At 50.1% G+C, this 25,053-nt stretch overlaps 1 protein-coding gene across 7 annotated transcripts in view; it reads left to right on the top strand.

Moving 5' to 3' along the window:
- Mtmr14 (myotubularin related protein 14) overlaps positions 1–24,947 on the top strand; it is a 47,157-nt gene extending 22,210 nt beyond the window's left edge. For 3 of the 7 annotated variants that reach the window (XM_040290478.2, XM_005333832.4, XM_040290496.2), the window contains 12 exons: positions 1,981–2,051; positions 2,638–2,712; positions 6,862–6,928; positions 8,264–8,349; positions 8,594–8,670; positions 8,908–8,944; positions 11,135–11,205; positions 11,894–11,952; positions 12,120–12,258; positions 12,965–13,144; positions 21,214–21,369; positions 24,361–24,947. In XM_040290478.2, coding sequence (XP_040146412.2) covers positions 1,981–2,051; positions 2,638–2,712; positions 6,862–6,928; positions 8,264–8,349; positions 8,594–8,670; positions 8,908–8,944; positions 11,135–11,205; positions 11,894–11,952; positions 12,120–12,258; positions 12,965–13,144; positions 21,214–21,369; positions 24,361–24,544 — 1,202 coding nt within the window. In that variant the 3' untranslated portion in view covers positions 24,545–24,947. The remainder of the gene's footprint in view (positions 1–1,980; positions 2,052–2,637; positions 2,713–6,861; positions 6,929–8,263; positions 8,350–8,593; positions 8,671–8,907; positions 8,945–11,134; positions 11,206–11,893; positions 11,953–12,119; positions 12,259–12,964; positions 13,145–21,213; positions 21,370–24,360) is intronic. The other 4 variants (XM_040290485.2, XM_040290473.2, XM_005333833.4 and 1 more) reach the window with 4 other exon arrangements.
- The last annotated feature ends 106 nt before the right edge of the window (positions 24,948–25,053 follow it).

Genomic DNA, 25,053 nt, shown 5'->3' with positions numbered 1-25,053 from the left:
CTAGCATGTGGGAGGCCCCGGGTTCTATCCCCAGCACTGCCAAAAAAAGAAAAAAGAAAGAAAACAATAAAATTAACATTACCCAAACCAAGTCATGAAATGGACTTTGATGCCATTTAAGGAGTCTCAGTGGGGCCTGTAATGACAAAGCCCAGACAGTAATTGCAATAGTATCAGTTCTGGCTTTGTGTAACTCATCTAGACTAAGACTTGCCCTTGGAAATGAGAAGTGTTGAGAGTATACTTCCTTCTAGACACCAAAATAGATGGGGCCAAACCTTACTGCCCAAGTTTACTTCATTTCCTCCTGAGTAAGTTGCTGCTGTCACCCTGCTCTTCGTCCCTTCCCTCTGGCCTGCTGGTGCATTCAGAAGCTGCTCTGGTAATAAACATCAAACACTGCCCTAAGTACCAAGTCTATTTTAATTCTGTTTTCTCAGAAACTGCTTCTGCATCATGGGCTCTTTTGAGCTCAGCCTAGGGCCTGCAGTGTTGATTTGAGCAGCCAGAGTTTGGGAAAAACAGAGCACTTCACTGGGTCCTGAGAGATAATTGGTAACTCTTCTCAGCCTGGGCTCATAAGCTTTATCTGGTATTTATAATTCTTCTTTGTCCGGGTGAGGCACCACAGAATAGGCTGAAGTGTTACTGCTGAAAATTATTTCTTGACTCTTCAGACAGCATGAGGCCTGGGGGATTAGAGTGAAGCAGTGTGTGTGGAAAGAATGCGGTGCTGAATACACGGGTGGGTCCCCAGACCTTTCTCTCCATAGGGACTCTTCCATTTTCCCTGAGGCACAGAAACACAGTGTAAGAGTTGCTGTAGAGGTCCTCATGAATTGCTTTGGTCTGTGGCCACTTCTATAGAATTGAGACAATTTCTCAGTTGCCTTCTGAGACCTCACCAGACTTGGCAGTGTTGCCAAAGCCATGTATCCCCTGAAGTCCATGTGGGCCCTAGTTGAGGAACTGAGAGTAATTGCAAGAGGCTGCTTCCCAGTGCCTTCTCCCTCCCTATGCCTTTGTATAGGCAGCAGCCAGCTGGTGGCCTAGCTGCCCCTTGTGCAAGGGCAAGCCGAAGCTGGGTAAACCTCATCTCCGGCTATGCATCTGACTATACTGCTGGGCTGGCTCTGTGGGCTCCACAGTGGCAACATGGTGACAGTGGTGTGCTGCCGCGGAAATGCCATTTGTACCAGGCCAGTGCTCACTGTTTTATATGTATTGTTGTTTTTTCTTCCTTGATTGTTTTACAAATATGGAAACCAAGTCTTGGAAGATATTATTCCAGCTATTCATAGTTACAGGCTGGGTGAAAAGCTGAGATTTAAAGTTGGGATTCTGCCAAAGCCCCATTCTCACCAAAGTTCCCCTCTATTCTGGAGCCTCGCCCTTGTGGAGTTTCTTGGGATTTTTCTAGCACATTGTGCAGAAAGTACCTCTGCCTACTTAAATGGAGGTAGAAGTGTCTCTGCCTATTAGGTTTCAGGCACTGTCCACTGTCCACAATCTCTCCAGTATATCAGGACATACCACACTAAAACCTGTGAGGTTCATATGTTGTCCCCGTTGTAGAGATGAAGAAGACTGCGTGGTTGCTGACATGTGTCTCTGAGGCTCCCATTGTGAGCCAGGCTTTTGTCTGCTGGGGTTGGCACTGCAGACACTTGTAGGACAGAGGGACCTTCAGTGAGGGAGAGCAACCATGCCCTTGAACACAGATGCAGAGAGTGTTCCAAAGAAGTATGAGGGCAGGTGGTGTGTTGTGGAAGGACACCGGGACCTGCTCCTGGCTCTTGCCTGCCCACTCCTGCTTTCACTGCCAGCAGCTTTGACCTCACCAGAGCCACCAGCACGAAGAGTTGTGTGAGCTGCTGACCCCTCAGTCTCTCAGCAGTCAGGGCCATGGTTTGGCCAGCAATGTCTCAGAAGACTCTGTGCTGGGACAGGAGGTGTTGTGACTCTGCCCTTCTTTTCCAGGCTGTGAATTTTTCAAGGAATATAAGGATCGGGATTACATGGCCGAAGGGCTCATATTTAACTGGAAGCAGGTATGAACAACGTTGTTCAACTTGGGTCTTATGTTTCTTTGTAAAGGAAGACTGCGAACAGCTAGTTAGCTTTTGGGGGGAAATAACTACCTTTCTTCTTTCTCTTTTCTTCCCTAAATGAGTCTCATTATATCTCGTCTTCTCTTTGTGTATGCATGTTACATTCTCATCTGTGCTTTCCTCTTTCCTCTTAATGTCTTTCTTTCTTGATCAGGATAAGATAGAAAAGTCCTTCTCTCCTCCACTCTCTTTGTAAGGGCAGAGAGCAGAGTTCTGTTTTTTCTCCAGTCAGGAGCAGCAGGCCCAGGAAACTTGATGGAGATTGAATATAGATTAATCTTGCTTATTTCAGCAGCCAACTTTTATAAATGTCTGACAGAAGCATTCCGCTCAGCTGCAGAGATCTGGTCACTCTGATTTTTAAACTGTCAGTTCCAGAATAGCGTACGCTTCTGGCCAGGAGAAGGCCAGCACTGTGGAGGAACATCCTTCCTGTGGTAGCCACAGCTTTAGGGCCATGACCTTTCTGTTATCACACCCTCTTGGGGAGCCAGTCCATGTCTCACAGGTGTCATTCTGTCCCTAGGACTACGTCGATGCCCCCTTGAGCATCCCCGATTTCCTGACTCACCCTCTGAATATTGACTGGACCCTGTATCAGGTGAGGGGCCTGATCCAACAGGCAGGATAAGGGGGTGGGGGGTAGTCAGGGGACCCCCGGGCCTGCCCCACAAGACTCTTGTGGAGATAATGCTGGCACCTGACTGTCTCACAGCCCAGGAAAGGAGGAGTTGCACTCAGTTAACTCTCTCTCTCCTGGTTTGCTCTTGGCCCAGAAAATCAAAGCTTTCTGAATGTGACTCGTTGAAAGATTTGGATCTACCAGGAGTTCTGTTTCCAGGGGACCTCATAGAGTCTGCTTTTCCCCCCCCCCCCCAGATTTGAGCTTTAGTGACTTTTTTCATTTTTCCTTTTAAAACATTTGTTAGAGAAAGAGCAGAGCCACCTGACCTCATTTGATTATAGAAACTTTAAAATTACTTCCATTATGTTTTCCTCTGTTGCTGCCTGCCACAGAGGGGCCGTAGTCTTGCTGGATGGACCTGTCTCTCCACCCTGTTGAGCCCACACAGGCTAAACGCTTCCAGTGGTCTGGATTGCCATCACTTCAGACAGCACAAGTAGCCTTTCCTTCCCCACGTCCTGTCCCTGTGCCTGGCTGTCCCCTCTCAGCTTCCTCTTGTTTGGCTGACATACTGCCCTTCAGATTTGGCTCAGTGACAGCTTCAGGAGGACTCTCCTGATCTGCCTCCTTTCTCTCCCATCCCTGGCAGGTTGGATGCCTGCGTCTACCTTCTCATTAACCCCCCTGGGAACATCTATCATGGAATTTTCCACCAAGCTTTAGTCACCAAATTGGAGATGTGCTTCTGTGAGCTCCAGGAGGATGGGGACCCATGGTTTATGCATCCCAGCATAGAAACAGGCAGAGAGCCTAGAGAAAGGATGACCCAGTGACCCAGTAGAAACAACCTGCCTCCCTACTCTTCCTTTGTCCCCATGTCTGGCCAACTCCTAGCCCCCAGGTCTCCTTTCTCAGAGAGGTCTGCATGTTAGGCAGCCAGTTGCCCCACACCTTCTTGTTTTGTCATCCTGATGGCAGGGATATCACAGGGTAGCTGCTTCACAGCTGTCTGAGAACAGGAGAGTGATGCCAGGTCTCCCCCCATAGGTATTTCTGTAAGAGAAGGGGCCTCAGGGAGGAGAGCAGACCAGTGTTCCTTCTTACAGTCTGGAAGCCTGGAGAAGGAACAGATTTAGGGGGTAGGGGAGGGCTGTCCCCTGGTCTCAAGTCCCACACTGTGCCTAGAGGATTGAACAGCCAAAGGAACTAGAGGTTTCCTTTTTTGTTTACTGTATGTAGAGGTCCATGTAGGCCCTCCCCAAGCTTCCCTCTTCCCTCTGGCACCATTTTCCCTCCTTATGCAGGTGCAAACTGGATCTGGTGAGATACTTACCAAATAAGGTGTGGCTGTTGGGCTCCGAGCCTGCCAAAGGGTGTTGCCTCTTTGGGAAGGAGACTTGTGTGTGTGAGCAGGAGCTCTGCTTAGTAGACAAAGCTCTGCTCAGCCAGCTCAGCTCTGTGGTCTTGAGCAATTGACCTCACTTTCCCCTGAAAGTGGAGTTGGTGATACCTATGTGGCCAGGCCCAAATGTGATCACTGTGAAAGTGTCCTTTGCTCTGAAATGCCAGACAGGTTCTCATGGTAATGAGGCAGCCAGCACTAGCTAGCTGACTCGAGGGAGTGGACACTAATAAAATTCTAGGCATGGAAGCTGTAGCGCTGAAGTAGCAGAGGTGGCTTCCTCCTCTGAGGTACCTCTTCAGTGCTGCCCAGCCAGTTTGTGTCATTGGGCCTCCTGACACTTGTCATCTTTAGCAAGGTGCAGGCCATTTCTGTGCCTCAGCATTGGGGCCCCAGGACTCTAATTCTCCACCTCCATTATCCACTCCAGGAGTTGACACTCTCCATTGACACATCCCATCAGTTCTCTAAATCTTTGAGCTTGGTGGAACTCCTCAGTCCCCACCTCTCTCTTGTGCACTGGCTAGTCCAGGCCACTGTCATCTCTCATATCTGAGCATAGGTTGCATTGAAGAATACCTAGGAATAGTACTAATGAGAGAGCCAACCTGGCAGATAGCAAGCACTCAAATGATAGAGCAGGGCCATTGTTGTCACCCCAACTTAAAAACCCACCACTTTCCATGCACCTCAGCATATAGCCTCAAGACCTTTATGTAGCCTGCCAGCTTCATGCAGTCTGGCCTGGCTTGCTCTTAGGACTCTGTAATCCTCTTCCTGCCTCATTGAAAGGCCTCCTTTGAGCTTATTAAAGGAAGGGTGCTGTCCCTGAGTTTTATATGCTGTTTTATTTGTCAGAAATATGTTTTTCCTCTCTCTTCTCTTGCTTATGCTCTCCCATGTCACCAACTCCAAAAGGCCCTCCCTATTGGTTCTTATGCATTAGGCTAGGTCTGCAGAAGGCAACCCCATAGGGAAAATAATTGGGCTTGGTCTTTGAGGGGTGAGTAGGAGTTTTTCCAGCCAGGAGAAAAGATACTCCAAGTATAGAAACAAGCAGAGGCATGGTGCTTACTTGGCTTTGCTCCCAGAGACTGGTGGATCGCCTGGGATGAGTCAGAGGTGAACATAGGTTTTAGCACATCTCCAGACCCTCCTTGTATGCAGCAATCCCCAGACTTCAGTTTCTTACTCTGTTATTGTAGCACCTGTCCCTGTAGTGTAGATGTGACTGGAATGTGGACTTCAGAGTCTAGAGGGGCTGGTTTCCTCCTTCAGCTCAGCTCTGTGCACTTGGGCCTCTCCAGCCTGTGGCTCCTCCCACCAAACTGGGAACAGGCTGCCTCTGCCTCTCCCTGACCATGGTGTGGTTATTGGTGTCCACAGAGCTCCAGCCCTCCGGTCTTGCCCTGCCCTGGCTGCTGCAGTCTCCCCAGCACACCTGACACACGCCGGGCCTTGTGCTGCATGACTCCTGCCTCTATCCTTCTACTCCTGCTCCTGGAGCCTCTTGAGAATCCAAGCAACAAAGGAATTTATTGGCAACAGTGTGTCTGACACATTGAGCCAGACAAGTGGAGACCCTTGTACTCCTGCCAGTAATGGCGTTGTTATTGCAGCGCTGCAGCAGCTGTCTCCTGAACTGCTGAAAGTGGGTCAGAACTCTCCAGGGGCGTGGGAGGGTCAGGCCAATAAGCCTGGTTTAAATTCCTGGGAAAACCATTCCAATTACAGGTGTCGTGTTCCCCTCCCCCTGGGAAGTGCTCTCTTGCTGGCATGCGCCACCCTCTCTGCACAGCTCCAGAATGCTGATAGGCAGTCATGTCCTAAGAGAACAGAGGCTGTCCCCAGCCAGGGAAAATGGCTTTGCAGAACTGGGTCAGCCCCCTCCGTGAAATCCCAGATTGGGAGTGGGCTGCTTCACATTGCCTGGTCTAGAGCTCTGGCTTGGACTTGAGTTGGGCTCTGCTCTCTTTATGGTTTTTGCTCATTTCTCATCTCCTACCTCAAGGGCCTCCTGTTAGAAAAGGTCTTGTCTGCTAAACAGATTGTGTTTATTCATCAGAAGACAATATGCAGGGCAGGGGGCGTGGCTCGGGATTAAGGTACTTGCCTGGTATGCAAGAGGCCCCTAGTTCAATCCCCAGCACTGCAAGGAAAAAAAAAAACAGACTATGCAGCAAATAGCAGTAAAAAGTGCATGTAACATGTTTGAGAAGGTTAATATTCTAGTTGGTTCCTGTGATATGATGGCAAATGATAAATTGCCTGGCCATTTGAGATATTGGCCATAGGCTTAAAGCTCTTCATATTCCTTTATTGACACCTATGCTGGGCACCTGAGACTTAGGGAACACTAAAGTACAGGGGGCTGTGGGTCTGTCCTTCCCCTTCCTTGCCCTCAGAGCAGGTTAGACATGTTGTAGTTGATTTGGATGCAACAGAGTAAGGGAGTGCAAGGAGCTCTTGGAGCTGGGGGAAGAGCATCTTGGATTATCTGGAATTTGAGACCTGTGGCTGCAGACCAAAAGCATTATGTGCTCATTGCTCCAAAATAACACTTAGCATTTTATTTATTTTTTATTTTACAGTGCTGGAATTGAACCCAGCACCTTGTGCATGCTACCACTGAACTATACCCTCAGCCACTGTTTTATTTTTAAAATACTTCCCAGTCTGAGTTAATATGTCCCTATTCCCCTTTCCTTTGTCTTGTCCAACAGAGTTGGGATCTGGTGCAACAGACACAAAACTACCTGAAATTGCTGCTCTCCATAGTCAACAGCGATGGTGAGTCTCATCTTCCCTGAACCCTCAAGCCATTGTATCTTCTGGGTGTTCCCAGTTCATGACACCCAGGCTGGAGTATTTTTCAGAGTTGCAAACCCACCATTTGTATTGTGGGAGAGGGATTTGGGGGTTGGTTCCCTAGAATCCCACAAGGCTGGGTGGGATTTGTCCATTGGCATCCTTAGTTCTTAAAACCCTAGAAGTCAAAATTATCTTATTAGCATCTGAGCCATATACGAGGCACTGCACTGGCTCAGGTGGCCTTTGAATTGTGCACATTGGATTGTGTCTGAGGCTAGAATGGGCCTCTAATCCAAAAGGACAAGACTTGAGATACCCAAATAAGTACTGGCTGCTTATCCAGTGCACCTAATCCTGTGGAGGGCCTGTTCTTGGGATACCGGTTGGGTGAGCCTGTTTTGTTCAGCATCTCCAGAGCCAACCCTTGGTAGCAATCAGGACTTCTGCTTCCTGCGTGAACGAGTAGAAACGTATTGGCACATTGAACTGAGAAGGTCTGTGAGCAGAGCCAGATGTCTAATGAATATCATAAAGGATCTCTCTGCATTTCTCAAAATCACCATCCCGTTAGCTTCACGGCTAGCAGCTATTCCACACTCTTCTGCTGCCTTAGTTCCTCAGAGGGGAGAGACATGCTCATTGGTCCAGTTTGGGTCCAGTGCCATGCTTGAACTTGATCACTGTGCCCAGATGGGGTGTGTATTTAGAAAAGAAGGAAGTGCTGGGGATGTGGCTCAAGCGGTAGCCCGCTCGCCTGGCATGCATGCAGCCCGGGTTCCAACCTCAGCACCACATACAAACAAAGACGTGTCTCCGCCAAAAACTAAAAAATAAAATATTAAAATTCATTCTCTCTCTTTAAAAAAAAAAAAAAAAGAGTTTGGGGAACTGGGTGTTGGTCCAGAGTACTCCACAGTTCCTATAGCCATGTACAATGAAGAGTTTATCTCTCCCAAGAAAAAGAACAAAAAAGCTCCTGCCTCCCCCTAAGTACTTGTGTCCCCGCGCCAAATGCTGGGCAGGGACCTGTAGTCAGCACTACCCAAATTCCCTGGGCAGTGTGAACTGTCTAGGGTGAATACCTCCCTGGAGGCACATCAAGGACTGCAGCTAGGAGAAGGCTGTTGCAGACCAGGACAGCTATCCCCTAGCTGCCCCTGTCTAGGCCTAGGTTGGGGAAAAGCACTAGGGAGACCCCTGGGGAAGATGGCTGTGGTGGCCTGGCTCCCTCCCCTAGCCAGTATGGTGGTATTCCCTTCTCATCAGCCCCTGTCTGGTTCTCTCCTGGGCTCCTTTTCCACGGTGTCTGATTAGATGACAGCGGGCTGCTGGTGCACTGTATCTCAGGCTGGGATCGGACCCCCCTCTTCATCTCTCTCCTGCGCCTTTCCTTGTGGGCTGTGAGTATGAACGGGCTGGGCTCTGGGGTCTGGGAGTATTCAGAGGCCCTGGTGTACATTTGTCTCCAGGATACAAGATCAGGGATGAGGGACCCACTCAGCAGGTGTTGTATTTAGCCCTGGTCTTAGGGTTGTTGGTCATCCTGCATTGTCACCAGGTCTGTGACTGTGGGTCTGTTCCTCGGCTGAGGAGGTTCATCACCGTATGGCAGTTCTGATCTTGTGCCCACATGCTATCTTCCAGGATGGGCTCATCCACACGTCTCTGAAGCCTGCTGAGATCCTCTACCTAACTGTGGCCTATGACTGGTTCCTCTTTGGGTAAGCCTTGGAGGAAGATCCTTGGAGGCTTTGGGAGGGATGGTGTCTCGGTGACTCTTTCTGTAGTAAGTGATGTGGCATCTCCCATGACAGGGGTCCTTTGGAGAAGGGCTATAGATGAACATGGGCCCCACTCAGTGCACTGTTGTCAAAGATGTGATCTGTCCATGATGACCAGGTCCCCCTCAGCCCTCATCTTGGTGCTGCTACCTTTGACCTTTTAACTTCCTTTTTCAGGCACATGTTGGTAGATCGGCTCAGCAAAGGAGAGGAGGTGAGTGCCGTTCAGAGGTTGGGAGCAGGGAACCGGGCTGACACAAGAGACAGAATGACAGTCTGTTTGCATGCCACACTGTATGGGCCATGCCTCAGGCAGCATGGAAAAAGCAAAAGCATAGTGGCTGCCCCCCACCTCCATACTGGTCCTGGGGTCTCCCACACAGTGGAGAAAATGCTGGGTGCTCAGCTCTGCCAGCGTTATGTAGCCCTATGTGGCCTTCAGGTACCACTTCTCTCCACTATTTACTTGTTTTCTACTCTTAGCTCTGAAACCAACATGCAAGTCCTCTTCCTGTTCCTCATCCTCCCAGCTGAAAAACAAGCTCTCTATCTACCTATCTCTCTCTCCCTCTCCCCCCTACCACCCCACCTTTTCTTTCTTTTTTTTTCCCCCCCTTTTGTACCAGGGATTGAACCCAGGGGTGCTTAACTACTGAGCCACATCCCCAGCCCTTTTTTATATTTTATTTAAAGGCAGGGTCTTGCTGAGTTGCTTAGGTCCTTGGTAAATTGTTGAGGCTGGCCTTGAATTTGCAATCCTCCTACCTCCGCCTCCCAAGCCCCTGCCCCTGGATTACAGGTGTGTGCCACCATACCTGGCTCTGTCCTTCCTTATCCCATTACACCCACCTCGTCCCTTTTCATCCCCAAGGTGGTCTGAGCACACAGTCCTGCCTGGAGCCTCACTTCTGGGGCCTCCTGCAGGTCCTCTTCCTGTCCTTCCTCCTCAATACCTTCTTTCCCTCCATCCTCTGTTTCCACCATCTTTTCCTGCTGAGCATGCTTGTTTCCCCAGTAGCAAACCTGGAGCCAGACACCAGTGTGCCCTGTTTGTCTTGATTATTACCTGGGTGACCTTGGGCAACATGTTTATCCTTGAGTCTCCTTATGCCTCATTGAAAGACCCAGATGCCCAGCATGGGAGCATCCACAGGGTTAGTGCTTTCTCTTCTGCCCCTGTCCTGAAATCTTCTTAAAGCATCTTTGTTACCCTGAGCCTTTCTCCTTTTTGGCATCTTATCTCACACCTCCTTCTTTTGTTCCTCCCTCTCAGCTGCTCCTCTCCCTTCCAAATCCCTTCTTCTGAGCACTTATCGAATCTGCCAGGGCTGCAGAGCTCATAAGCCTGTTCCTCAGAGGCCTCTAGGAACTCTGTCAGAGGCAGTGACTTCGGCATTGAAATCTGGGTGGAAGGCCTCTTTGTACCCGCTCGTTAAGGGATTTTGCCTTGCCGGCACTTCAGGACATTCTGTCCTCCACGCCATCTCCCTCCTCCCTCCAGAGCAAGCCTGAATCTGCCTTCAGAGACTCCGGCAAAGACAAGGCTGAGCTTAAACCCTTGGCTTCTGAGCAGGAGTGACACTTAAGCTGGGAGGTTGGTCTTCAGAGTAGGCTTTTCTCTTAGCTCCCCATCTCTTAGCTCCCCACACCCTGTAGACACTGAATCTTTAAAACAAACAAAAATTCCAGGCCTTGAGACATTATTGTCCTCTCCACTGCCTTTGATGTTCACAGAGCACATCAGACAGTGGAATCTGGTGAAAATACTTTTTAAATTTTATGTAACACAGCATTTTCACACTGGTCTGACCTTGACAACCTTCTGCCTTTTGAGGAAGTTCTATGAAACCCTTGCCTTTACCTGCCTGAAACCTAAGAATTGACCCTTACAGCTCGTCAACAGGGCAGGCTGTGGGCCACTCTGTGGCTGTCCCCATACCAGTCATCCCAGCCTGTTTCTGGGCACCTCCCCATTCCATGGGTTCCATTCCCTTCCCTTGTATTCCTCCTATGTCCATTAATCCCCTGCCCCAGATCAACTTCCCTGTCAGCCTTTCTCCTTAGGCTCCTAGAGGTAAGGAAGGGAAAGATTCTGTTCTTTCATCCTCCTGGACAGTTTGAAGTCTCTGGCTTGACTCTTCACACTCCCAGGAAGGGAACATATTCCTTTCTGCCATAGACCAGCCCAGAAGCATGTGGCAGGCCCTCCTGAGCCCCTCTATCACCTGCCCCACAGCTCTTGTAGACCAGAGTATCCACTGGGATCCCTAAAGCAGGCCACTGTCCAGCAGGAAGATTGACCAGAGAGAGTGTGCTGCCCACTCCTGTTAGATCTGCCACCCCGACACTTCTTGCAGGGAATAGCCATCTTCTCACTGAGTGCTGCTATTTGTCTCCCCTTCAGATTTTCTTCTTCTGCTTCAATTTTTTGAAGCATATCACCTCCGAGGAGTTCTCTGCTCTGAAGACTCAGAGGTAAGCAGAGGAGCCCTGTTCCACCATAGGAGGCCCTCGCTGCCTTATTTCTTCCCTGTGTGTTGGCAGGCTGCTACCCGGCCGCCTTCCCTCTGAGGCCAGGGTCGGGTGCCTGCTGACAGCCCCTGAAGGAAGAAGTCCATGTTGGGGGTCACACTAGCAGAAAGGCTCTGGGGTGATGAATATCCTCTGGTGACTAAGTTGCTGTAGGGAAAAGTCATCCTAGGGACAGACTGCTAACTCCCCATGCCTCTGAGCTGATTTTTACTGCCCCAGACCTTTGCAGGAGCCTCTACAGAGAGGCTCAGTGAGGCAGAAGTCTATATTAGGAGCCTCTCTGAGCCTACAATGAGGCAGAGATCTGGGAAATACAGGCAGATGGACTGGCAATTGGTTTAAGGCCCCTTTGAGAGCTGATGTCTCTTCTGAGTTAATTTGCCTTCCTAATCCAAACTTCTAGTATGTTGGGCCAGACTTGAGCTCTCAAGGGCCAAGCAGATTAAGAGGAGGCCAGCTGTGCTGGTCTGGGGAATGTGTGGTAGACAGAGCAGGTAGGGTACAACTCTCTGTAGGTAGGATCTACTCCATGAGTTGTCCATGGGCTCTGGCTGCTTTTCAGGATGGGTGGGGTTGGGAAAGAAGAGACCCCAGCTAGAGCTGGCGTTCCCTGCTCTGGGTTCTGTCACAGGAGGAAGAGTTTGCCAGCCCGGGACGCAGGCTTCACTGTGGAAGACATCTGCATGCTGAGTGAGTCCTGGCCCAGCCGCTTTTCCTTCCTCAGCACAGCTTTCTGATTATAGACTACACAGGAACCATTCTAGAAGTTTCTTTGTCCAGCTGAATGGTGTGGAAGAGGTGAGGGATTGGTAGCAAGAGAAAATGACACACTGACCAGTGGCACTGGCTTTTTTCAGGACGAAGGGACCGTGGCAGCACCACCAGCCTTGGCAGTGACTTCTCCCTAGTCATGGAGAGCTCCCCAGGAGCCGCAGGGAGCTTCACCTATGAGGCCATGGAGCTGATTCCGGCAGGAGCACAGACTCAGGCAGCTTGGTGAGGGGCCAGACTGGGACCAGGATCACTCACAGCTGTGGCCAGGGCCACCAGCCCCAGGGAGCCAGGCTAGAGTCCCAAGAACAAAGGAGCCTCTGATAGGAGGCCTGAGAGCTCGGCTTCATCTCATGCTGTCTATATTGGGCCTCAGAGGCCAGCCATCTGGTTGGTGAGGGGCACTGCCTATGGTGGCCCCAGAGCATAGGGGCTCCCTGTGGGACCAAGCAGCTGTGGCCAGCAGGAGTAGGAGGCTGGTGTCAGGCCCTAGAGGAGCATCCTGCACCATGTGTGTGTTGGGGGTGGGGGGTGTTAGGAAAAAATCAAAATGCCATTGCGGGTGATGTTTATCAATTGGGAATTTGTATGAGGGTCACTTCTTTGTGAAGGAATCTGAGACCCTGGCGATTCCTTTCCTACACAAGTGGCTCAGGGTTTTATATAGCATTTCCAGGGATGGAGAGGCAGTCACTGAGCTGTTAGTTAAGAATGATTTTCTGTTATGTTCTCTGAGACTGGTAGGCCAGTGTAATTTGAATACCATGGTCCCTCAGTAAAGCCCTAGCTCTGGTTGCCTGTGCACCTGAGCCTGAGGGAATGCCCTGTTTGTATCCATTCCTTCGCACTGCCCTAGAATAACGAAAGCAGGCCCCAGGCACAGGAACAGTATCAGGGTGCCTTGGCCAGTAGCCCCACTCTCCCGCCACAGGAGGAAGAATCATTCGTCCTCTCCACAGAGTGTGCTCTGGAACCGGCCACAGCCCTCCGAGGACCGCCTGCCTTCCCACCCGGGGCTGGTTGAAGCCAAGTCTTCCAGCTCCTCATCTTCAAACCATTCTGACAACTTCTTCAGGATGGGTAGCAGTCCGCTGGAAGTCCCCAAACCCAGGTGAGGCACTCCCATCGCCCCTTCTAGTGGAGGTGGCTAGCCTCCCCATAACAAGCCTGGAGGTGGGCTTCTGGTACTTGAGCCGGTGTCTTAGGTGGGATTCCTGTGTGAGGCCTGCAGGCAGTAGACCTCAGAGACTAGGGATGTGGATGTGGAAAATTTGGCAGGTGCAGTATTTGGAGAATGTGTTAGTGTTTGGGCACAAAGCAAGGGCTGGTTTATAGAGAGGTTTGAGATACCTTCCTGGAGCATGTCTCAAATCCAGGGGAATCTAGAAAGTATAGTGGATGGATAACACAGACAGGGAGTTGGGGCTACGTCCACATATACCCTTGGGTAAATTCTACCCGCTATGGACTGCCCATTGTGACTGAAGAGATGGATCTGGATGCTCTAGGTCCTTTCTGGCTCTCACATTCCATTACAAGTTGGTTGGGCAATGAAGAGAGCAAATGCTAGGAACTGGACTAGAAGTGTGTAACATTGACTAGCCATAGGTGATAAAACACATCTGAGAAAAGAAGCAGCTCAGTCAGACAGGGTGAATGCACCTGAGATATGGCCAGAGTGTTCTACTGGGGTTGGCGCTTCTTGAGAGGTTGAATCTGAGCACTGGGCCAAAGGCCTAGGATTGAGGAATGATCTGGCACTTGGGGAGAGCATTCCCTAGTTGACTCTGAACCACATTTTTCATTTCGTATCCCCAAGGAAAGAATTCGGTGAATTGCTTTGCTTTTGTTTTTGTTTTAAACTAGGAATTGAACACAAGGGTGCTCTACCATTGAAGGGCATTGGGTTGCCTCACATCCCCTAACCTTTTTTTATTTTATACTTTTTTTTTTTTTTTAAAGAGAGAGTGAGAGAGGGAGAGAGAGAAAGAGAGAATTTTAATATTTATTTTTCAGTTATTGGCGGACACAACATCTTTGTTTGTATGTGGTGCTGAGAATCGAACCTGGGCCGCACGCATGCCAGGCGAGCGTGCTACCACTTGAGCCACATCCCCAGCCCCTTTATTTTATACTTTGAGGCAAGAGTCTTCCTAAGAAGCTTAGGGTCTTGCCAAGTTGCAGAGGCTAGTCTTTTTTTTTTTAAACTGACCAATCTTTTTTTTTTTTTTTTTTTTTTTGGAGAATGAGGGAGAGAGAGAGAATTTTTAATATTTATTTTTTAGTTATCAGCGGACACAACATCTTTATTTGTATGTGGTGCTGAGGATCGAACCCGGGCCGCACGCATGCCAGGCGAGTGCGCTACTGCTTGAGCCACATCCCCAGCCCGGAGAGGCTAATCTTGAACTTGTGATCCTCCTGCCTGAGTTACTGGGATTACAGGCAGGTGCCACTATGTCTGTCAATTGCTTTTCTTTCTAAAACTTTGAGAATATCTAGCCCTTCTGGAAAGAAAAAAGCAATGTGGACTTAAGAGAACTCAAATAGTTCCAGTTGAGGTGGGTGTGAGTTCAAAGCCAGCCTCAACAATTTAGCAAGACCCTAAGTAACTTAGTGAGACCCTGCCTCAAAATATAATATAAAAAGGACTGGGAAGCTAGGGTTGTGGCTCGGTGATAGAGCACTTGCCAAGCATGTTTGAGGCACTGGGATCGATCCTTAGCACCACATAAAAATAAACAAATTCTATAAAAAGTGGTGAGTGGGGACTGGGGATGTGGTTAAGCACCCCTGGGTTCAATCTCCATTACAAAAAAAAAAAATCCAGTTGAAAGGGACTTTTAGAAGAACGGGCCTAAGTTTTGAAGTCTATCCCAGATTCAGTCCTTCTGTGCCACTTAATGTACATATGATTTGGGGACTCAGTTTCCTCCTTGATAACAGGCCTATTACAGTGAAAATCATCTTAAAACTTCTGAAACCCTCCTCCCATCACCACTCTCTGGGTGCTTTTGGACAAAAGTAGGCAGTAGAGGAAGAGCATCCGGAGCAGCCTTCACATGGAGGCAGCTGGTGAGTTCCAAGCAAGGTGGAGGCCCTGACTGCTCCTACTGAGCACTCACCCCTGCAGGAGAGCCCTTCTACTCAGGACACTGTCTGCAACTGCCAGAGTGACTCAGTCGGTTTGAGCAGGACCACAGCCTTCTGCCCCACAGGAGGTGTGGTGGCTGCAGCTGGGTGCCTGCTTACATCCTGTATGTGGAGTTGGCATGTGTGCCTGTTGCATGCCCCTATGTCTGCCCTCAAAGCTGTTCTGGGGCCGTGGTGGCACTGTGGGGTCCTTGTTCCAGGCTACAGCTCTTGCTCATGGTCCCTAACTCCATTTCTGCCTGTATAGGGTTATTGGACAACTGGGGAGGAGACCAGGAGCTTGCTCTTAGCATCTGGCTCCCACCCCAGTCCTAACTCCCCTCTGCAAGAAGTCCTTCAGCACCATTCCCACACCTCAACTTTTTGTCATCCCCTTCTTCCTGCCAAAGGATCCCACTTTCCAACGCTGTGACAGTTTCCTTCAGTCTCATGAGTGGTCATCTCCAGCATTGAGTAACTTGAACTTTAGTTTTTGGTACTGGGGATTGAATACAGGGATGCTTTACCACTGAACCACATCCCCAGCCCTTTTTATTTTGAGACAGTCTTGCTAAGTTGCTGAGGCTGGCCTTGAACTTGCCATCCTCCTGCCTCTCCTCCAAAGTCACTAGGGTTATAGAAATGTGCTATCACACCCAGCTAGAATGTGATAGACTCTTAGACTCTTACGGCTGGTCTAGTGGCCACCAGGGTCCCTCCCTCTGGAGGCTCAGGAGGGTTTGGGGTGTCTACCTGGCCTAATAACTCTGCACTTTGGGGCCAGGCCAAGGCCAGCATGGCTGGACCAAAGTAGACGCAAGGCTCTAAAAGGCGAGTGGCAGGCTGTTGCGAGGTATTTGATCCTTTTATGGTCTATTCTGGGAGTGGCTGCCTAGAGCTTGGTGGGGCTGGCCCAGCAACAGGGTTCTTCTGAATTAAATGTCTGTTAGCTAGAGGTGTTTATTTTTTTTCCCAGTGCTGGTGCTAGAGCCCAGGGCCTCATATATGCTAGGCAAGTGCTCTACCTCTGAGCCACACCCCTAGCCCCTTGCCAGAGGTTTGAAAGACTAGATTATTTGGATTTGGAGCATTCTAATTATGTATTTCTATTAACATTAAAATTAATTTAGTCTCTTTTATCTTGAAGTGCCTGAGGGATCCTGTCATTAGCTTTTGTGCCTCTTAGGCAACAGTAACCAATCAGGGCTTTAATGCGGCAGGAGGAGCTGTATGGAAAGAAACCTGTGCTGAAGCTCTTCCCCTCACAATGTGAATTCTCTGGTTTTTATATGCTCCATATTCCCCAGGCCTGTCTTTTAAAGTCAGGCTGCCCTAAGAAAGGAGCCAGAGAGGTTTTGTTCCCTTAAGTCATAGGTGTTTTATGGTTGGGAGGAAAGTTCTGTGGGGTGCTGATTCCTCTCAAGCGCCAACTCCACATCCATCACTGGGAGAATTGGTGCCCGTTTGGTATTATTAGCTGCCACTGCAGATTAGCCACAGGGCTAGGGAGGTGCAAAACTAATGCTCCACACTCACATGCCTCCCCAAGCGGTCAAAAAGTTGCCCTGCTGCAACCCTGCATGGCTGGTGTCAGATGTCCTTTGGGGGAAGGGCAGTTGCTAGCCAGGGTTTTCCATGCTGAGGAGGGATGGTGCCCTCACTGAGCCCAGTGTGAAGCCACACTGACTGAGAGCATGTGGACTGGGCTGAGGGACACCCACCATTCTGGTTGAATAGTTAAGTGGCAACTCAGGAATCAACCTCAGCTACCCAGTTAGCTGCCCTCAGCCACTGACCCCTGCCAACTTCTCATTGTAAACAGTGACCTCTATTCCAGACTGTCTGTATTTAGCTGATTTTTTTATTAATTCTTTTTAGTTATACCTGACAGTGGAGTCCATTTTGATATAATTATACAAGCAAAGAATATATTTTATTCTAATTAGGACCCCAGTCTCGTGGATGTACATGATGGATAGATTCACTGTGGTGTAGTTAATTATGAGACAAGATCTCGCTAAATTGTCTTGAACTTGTGATCCTCCTGCCTCAGCCTCCCAAGTAGCTAGGTTTTTTGGTGTGCGCCACTGTCTTTATGAGGCAGAGAAGCCAGGCTACTCTCTCCCACACCTGAGTTCCTGCTCCAATCTGACTGCTCTTGCCTGGGGCTACTGCTCCAGATCTGACTGGAGTGATGAGAATCCTAAAGGCAATCCAAGCTTGAGACTTAGAAGAGAAAACTTGGGGCCCCAAAAGACTTCTCTGAGGCTGCCACAGGAATATAGAAGTCCTTGGTGGGGATCCAGATGCAGTGTTTATAAGGCCAGGCTGGGGGAGGCCCCATTCCTGATGGGCAGAGTGGTTGTGGGGCCCTCATCAGGAACCATCTAAGGTAGACTTGGAGATTGGTGTTGAGGATAAATGAATTAGATGACACATAGGCTCCCTCAAAGCCTAGGATTGCAGGAGTTGATTCAAACACAAATTCCCTTCATGGCTTTAGACATGTCACTTAATGACTTTGAATTTTTATTTTTTCATCTACGTAATCAAAGGCTTAGAATAGGCAACTCCAAGGTGCTTCCTAGCTGTGTACCTTCAGGCCTTCTATGGCAGTCTTTTCAGTTCTGATGTGTTCAGATGCAAGTAATAGAAAACTAGTAATAGTAATAGAAAACATCCCAAATAGTTTAAAAATAAAGGAAACACATGGAAAAGTCCAGTGGAAATGCAGCCATCAGATTCAGCTTTATCAAGGTTCCTGCTCCATTTCCCTGTGGTTCCTTCCCTTGCCTCCTTCACATTCCAGCTTGTCCTCTGGCCAGCTTCCTTCATAACCACAGTATGGCTCCCAGCACCTCCTAGGACAATCCCTAGCTTCCTTTCTCGGATCTTTTCTCAGGGTCTTTTTCTAAACATGGATTAAAAGCTCTGTGCTTTACTTCAGTTAGGGGCAGTGCAACCATCCCTCAGCCAGGGATGAGGCCCTGCACTTTATTAAGAAGGAAGGTCAGTAATATTGCCCAGGATGAACTTTGGTCACACCTGATTGCAGTCAGTTTTCCCCTTCCCTGCTATGTAACTTGGAAAAACTCACTTCCCTTCTGAGTTCACATTTTTTGTTTGTTTGTTTAATTCCATTTTTAAAGTAGGAATAATGATCCTGGTCCCTGTAAATTTGGGTTAAATGAGGTAATGGAGTGAAGCATCTTACATATAGTGAATACTTACCTTTCCACAAATGTCTGGTATACTAGCTGTGGTTAAAGACAAATACTCTTTGGTCATGAATCTGAAAACCTGATCCATGTCAGGGCATTGGGCAGCTGGGTGAAAGGCAAAGCAAGGCCTCCACCCAGACCCCCTTCTCACATGGGTTTGGCCAGCTCTGCTCATATCCATGTTCTTAGACCTCTTTCCTGAAGGACAGGCACAAGACACCTGCTATAAGCAGCCTTCTGAGGGCTTCTGGCAAGAGGTGAGGAGCTAAAGCTCTCTGCACACTGAAAAAGAGCCCAGGACTGTATCCAGCTAAGGGAAGGCAGTATTGCCAGCAGCCACCCTCCTGGGTAGTTTTGAGCCCCTAGGTTGTGGGCAGATGCTATCCCTACCCCCATTTGAGGGTTGCTCAGTCACATGTTCTTTGTAGACCTGGAGTAGGAGAGAGGAGGAGGCAGAGCCATTGCCCATTGGCTTAGGAGCACAGGGCAGAAGAGCCTGGGTCTCAGTAAAGTTGGCAGAGTTAACCTGTATGCTCCTCCCTTCCAATATGAAAGTGGTGTCTCTCCTCCGGTGACTATTTCCAGTATCCCACAATGTCCCCACTTGCTAGCTGATCCAGATGTCTTTTTTTTTTTAATATTGTTTTAAACATTGATGGGCCCTTATTTTGTTCATTTATTTATACGTGGTGCTGAGAATCAAACCCAGTGCCTCACATATGCTAGGCCAGCTCTGTACTACTGAGCCACAACTCCAGCTCCCAGATGTCCTTTTGAGTACCCCTCTGCTCAGCATGGCCTCTTGCTCTCAAACCCAGGAGCTGATTCGTCACTCTGCCACTGTTCTTTGACAAAAGCCTCAAATAGGAAGATTATTCTGGAAGCTGAGTTCATTCTTGAAAAATGTCAATATCCACCAAAGGTGACTGCTCTCTGAGAGCCACTGGGTCCCATGGGGTCACACACCCTCTGCTGCCTACGCTAACCAGTTGTCTGGTTCCAGTTGGCTTCTTGCCTGTGTTGCTGCTGGGGCACTGAGGAAGCAAAGGAAAGTGACTAACCTGGGGCCAGGAGTCCTCAGAGGGAACCTGGCTAACCATATCCTGGTGACTGTGGATCCCCTTGGGCAGTTTGTTCTTGATAGCCTGTGGGGAGGGGCAGAAGAAGTGTCCCCAGGTTCCCTGCCTCTGGAGCGCCGTGTCCTCCCCCGGCTTCCCCTAGTCAGCAGCCCTTCCTTTCCCTCCACACTGGTTGCTAAAGACTATTTTCTCACAAGCTGCTGAAACTGGAAAAGACATTCTACCTACAGTTTGAATGATAGATGAGACTGATGAGCCAGGCAGCGCCTCAAGAGGGGTTGCCCTGGCCAGAGGCCCTGGTGGCCTGGAGGAAGCCTAAGGCAGGCTCCTCCTGGGAGGCTTCTCCTTGATTTACAGACTGCCTGCACCCCGCTAGGCTTCTCCATCTAGAAACAAGGAAGCCCTGCTCTGTCAGGCCCCAGGGGCTCAAATCAGGTAACAGCCTGTCCCATGCTCTTTCCTAATGGTGCCATCACACACGTCTGGATTGTCACCGGAATGATGAATGTTGCAAGTCTGTATGTTGCTGGGGGTTCTGACTCGTGGCAGCTTTAACGTAAAAAGCCATCTGTTCTTGTTCCTCTCAAGGTGGTTCTGTTTCAGGACAAATCTGCAGTCAAAAAAAATCTCTTGCACTTACTAGCTGTGGGACCCTGGGCAAGTGTCTTAATCTGTCTAGGCTGCTATTTCCCCATCTGTAAGGAGATGGTTAAAGATGTCCAGAGCTGCACTCAGGTGGCAGTTTCTTGGGGGTAAGGGTAGCCCAAGGACTAGTAGGGGCTGCCACTCTCAATGCCAGCCAGCTCTGTAGGCCAAGGTCCCCAGCCCCTACCACAGTGTATGCTTTGGCCTCTCAGTGGGTCCCTGCAGGAGCGCTTTCCACTTTTCTTGAGTTAAAGAATAAAGGGTCGAGCATCAAATAGGATGCCCCTCTTGGTTCCAGGAGCTGGGGTAGCTGATGGAAAGGCAGAGCTGATGTCTTCCTCTCTGACCCCACCACACCCAGGACAGAGGAGTTGGGTTGTCTGGGATTGAGGGAAGGTGCCATTGGGGGCACAATTTTGTCCTCTCAGCCTCCATTAGAAACAGTTCTGATGAAGCTGTCAGGGTGCCTCCCTGATTCACCTTGCCCTCTGGGCATAGCCAGTGAGTTTGCTGGGTTGATGCTTCTGAATACAAACCATGGCTCCCAGAAGGCACTGCACAGGAAGGGGGTACCTCAGGACTCCCAGCCTTTCTTGAATCTAGGTCACCACCCTCCACAGTCCCCATGAGGCCTGTTCTCCCTCTTCCCTCTTCAGATCTCAGCAGCTCTGGGTTCTGTGTTGCCCCCTTGTAAATCTGCATGTCAGAGTGGTGGGCCCCTGCTTACCTTGTTTCTTGGGAGACCGGCCTTGCTCCCTTCCTCTTGGTGCTGTTGAGACTGCTTGCTATCTGGGCTCAGGCAGGTATCCACCCTGGCTCTGGATCCAGCTCCCCTCTCCCCATGCTTTGCTCTGGTTCTTTTGCCTCTGGAAGTCTTTAGAATGCACTGTGCACACAGCCAATCCTGCCTTAAAATCTGCGCTTCTTTCTTGGTCACTACTTATCCAGCTTTGTTTGCTGTTTTGGAGACAGTGGTTGGCTTTTGGACACTCCAACAGATCCCTGCAGCTGTGGCCCAGGACACCAGCCCCCTCCCACCAGGGCCTCTCTCTGAGGCATATGACTGACTGCATCATCTCCCCTCTCTCTCCTCTCTGCCCCAGATCAGTGGACCATCCCCTGCCCGGATCCTCTCTCTCCACAGACTTTGGCAGCTGGCAGATGGTAACGGGCTGTGGCAGTATTCAGGAACGGGCTGTCCTGCACACAGACTCCTCTCTCCCTTTCAGCTTCCCGGATGAGCTCCCTAACAGTTGTCTGTAAGTGTCTTGCTTGAGGCAGGATGCTTCCCTGCCTGTATCAGAAGCTGGGGAGCAGTCAGGAGTGCTGCTTAAGAGTGAGGCAAAGGCCAGCCAGGGAGTTGGCTGGGTCCCTGCCCCTCCCCATTTGCAGCTACAGACCCCAGGTGTAAAGGAGGCCCATGGGCTGCTAAGAAAGTGCATTGGGTTCCTGTTCACTCTTGCCAGCCACCAGAACCCATTCTTGGGTGTGTTGGGTGCACCCTGAGGGAAAGCTGGCTGGACTGTGACTATGGCAGGTTCTATTTCTGTCCAAAGCTTCATCTGACATGTACATCCTTTGAAAGCAGAACAGTGGGGCAGGAAGGTAGGTGTATGCTGGAGGCAGAGCCAGAATGGCACTGGGTCAGCCTGGTCTATGCTCCTCTAGGCAGAACCAAAGGCTGCTTGCTGTCCACTGCCCCCCACCTTGTCTTCCACTTCTGCCTCTGGGCAAGAAAGAGGATTAAATAGGAAATAGATCCCAGCTTGTGAAACGCTCTTCTTTGAGGGCTCCAATACTGGGCTTCTCACTCTTGTAATGCAGCCTTCAGACTTTAACAGCTGTTTTGGGGGAACCCCCTGACCCCTTCCTGCTCTGCGACTTCATGGATATCGGGCAGAAGAGAGCCTCTGGTGCCCTGGGGAGCAGGGCCTGCTCCTCAGATGTGGCCTCCCTGGGGGTTCCTCAGAAAGCCTATCCCTCTCCTCCATTCCAGGTGCTAGGGGCTCACCCCACCATAAGCACCAGAATTCAACTCTGCCCTCCCATGCTGGCAGGCTAGAGGAGTTGGAAAGGAGGAGGAGCATGGGATCCCAGCTTCAGTCTGACATAAGCCAGCCAGACCTTGCAATTCCAGAATGGCATTCCCCGGTCCTGGCCCTGAAGCTGAGAAGTCACTGAAGGGCTTCCAAGGCCACTAGGCATTCAGCTTCCTCTGCAGCCAGGCCCCTTGGCTAGAAGCAAGTTCTGTTAGGTTTCTGAAGGATAAAAAAAATATTTGCCTATTTCTGTAAGGACTTCCTCTTCAGCCCAGCTGACCGCAGCACCATCTTTGGAGGAAGCCCTGCCTGCTCTGCTTGATTGTACCCCGAAATTCCCAGGGCTTACCCACTGAGTCAGACAGCTCCAACCCCAGCCCCAAGTACCCAGCCCATACCTGCAGATCAGGCCTCAAGCTGTACTCTTGAGCTCCAGCCAACCTGCCAATTCTAGGAAGTTCCTAGAGGACAGCTAGACCCCGCTTGATCTCTAAGGCCTCCATGATCCTTGGTTGGGTTCCAGAGCAGCTCCTGGCAGCAAAGTCGCATAGTATGTGGGTTCAGTGACTTGGGCTTTGTTCACAGAGAAAATAGTTGCTATGCTCACCAGCTGTGTCTTGAGGTCTTGGCCTTGACTTCTCTGAGCCCATCAGCCCAGCTCTTGAGGAATGGTGCTGCGCTAGCACCATGGCCTGTGATGTATCCCCAAGCCAGTCATGTATCTTCTCTGGGCTCCACTTTTCTTGTCTCTAAATAGGTTGGCCTCTGTCCCTTCTACTTCCCAGAAGTGGGGGGCAGTGAGAGTGCATATGTGTGGACCTTCAGATATTCTTTGTGAAGACAAACTAGTCTATTTCTCCACTTACGCCATAAGGAGCAGCTGAGGGGACACACATGTCCTCCAGCTGTGAAACCTGACTAGAAAATAAAGGTCTGGGGATGGGGGTCAGCTCAGTGGCAGAGCACTTGCCTAGCATACATGAGACCCTGGGTTCCATCCCCAGTCCTGAAAAAAAAATAAAAAGGTCAGGTGCCCTCAGGTTCGTCAGTGTTGCTCGCAGCGTGCAGGAATCCAGCATTGGCTCATTTCTCAGTGCTCCTGCAAGAGCTGTGTGACTTTCCCAGGCCCCAGAGCCTGCTGCTTCTCTCACACATAACTCCTACCAGTGTATTTCTCTAGGATCCTTTTGTCTTCCCCATACTATCATTTATTCAGGCCTCCGTCTGTTCCCCCAAGCCCTGGGGTACAAGTGTTTTGGGCTTCAGAACTGGGGACATTGCTGCTGCCTCTGACTGGTTCCCAGGGAGGGATTGCCCAGGAATTGGTTTCTTGGGAAGAAATTAGGAATAAATGCTGAGGTAAGTGAGGTCCATGTCATGTAGGTGTGTGACTCCTGGAGAACAAATTTAGGTGCCTGGCTTTGAGTCCAGAGATTGGGTATGGTTCATATCTTGGACCCCTTCTATTAAAGACTGACCCTTCAGAATGTCAGACAGCCTCCAAGGAACTCACACTTTGATAAACCCCCATTTCTGTGTACTGTTTCCCTTCTTGACCTGTAATCCCAGGGCAAAGAGAGAAGGGCTTTCTATCTTCCATCTGTGATCAGTGCCCCAAGTGGCCAGGGGAGAAGAAAGAGATGGAATTAGAGCAGAGTGCTAGAAAAGTAGGTGTTTTTCCAGCAGTGTGTGAGGGGCCACAGGGACTAAAGATATAGCTAGGGTCTAGGTGTCTCTAGTGGGAGACCCTGTCCCAGCCAGGGCAGCCAGCAAGTTTTCCCAGGGTGTGTCAGATCCTTGCCTCAGGAGGGCCGAGGCCTGCTGCCAGATCCTGAGGATCTCCTTCCTGCCAGGTGTAAGGCTGTGTCTCACCTGTTCTTTCCAAGGAATAGAAGCCAAGAGCTGTGAAACTCAGCTTCTCTCTGATCACAGTCAACACAGGGACAGTTATTTTTCCAGCAGAAAGCCCAGGTCAGTGCTCCAATAAAAGATGCTGCTCTAAGGTGGGAAGAGAACCTCAAAGTGAGAAGAAGGGCTAAAGGAACCAGCACCAGATATTTGGAGTCTGAACCACAAGGGTAACATGACCATGGGGTAGATCCTGGCTCTGTACAGTCGGAAGTTCAAGGATAGGCCATGTGGAGAGAGAATGAGGACGTTGGGTCCTGTCCTGGGGTAATACATTCATTTTCTGTCCCTCCTTCCCCATAGGCTTGCAGCTCTGAGTGCCCGGGAGACGCGGCTGCAGGAGGTGCGTTCAGCCTTCTTGGCCGCATACAGCAGCACAGTGGGGCTTCGGGCAGCAGCCCCCAGTCCCTCTGGGGCCATTGGGGGCCTGCTGGAACAGTTTGCCCGTGGTGTGGGACTGCGGGGCACCAGCACCAACACCCTGTGAAGCAGCCAGCCCACACGTTTCCTGCTCCTCTCTCAGCTGAGCCCTTAGTGGAATCAAAGCCATGCCTGGCCAAGGGGTCCTGTGAGGTTGGGAGAAAATCTCACACCCCCTCTCCATCACATGCACAGCAGTCCCAAAACTGAGCAGGGCCAAGGACAGGGTTTTCCAGCTCTCAGCTACCTGACATGACCACCACCCCATCTAGTCACTGCCTCCCACCTATCGGGTCTTGGCCAGAATTCCCATCAACTCTTGGAACTGCGTGGGTCTCCCTGGGGCCTGTGGAGGCCATGACTTCATAGGGGATACCACCCTAAGTTGTCCCCTGGGGAGGAGGGGCCACCTGCACTGAGAATGAGGCTGTTTGACACAGATCACAAAATAAAATCAGAGTCTTTGAACAGCCCTTGTCTTGCATCCTCTTCCGGTTGCTCTCTTTGTAGAGTTGTTGGGAATGTTCTCAGTGTAGAGAAACACCTCATGTAGGATGGAGGGGGGCCAGGTGAAGA

This window comes from Ictidomys tridecemlineatus, chromosome 16 (genome assembly GCF_052094955.1).
Source record: "Ictidomys tridecemlineatus isolate mIctTri1 chromosome 16, mIctTri1.hap1, whole genome shotgun sequence".
Taxonomy (NCBI): Eukaryota; Metazoa; Chordata; class Mammalia; order Rodentia; family Sciuridae; genus Ictidomys; species Ictidomys tridecemlineatus.
Note: the sequence above shows the minus strand (reverse complement) of the source record. Positions and strands in the feature narration are given on the sequence as shown.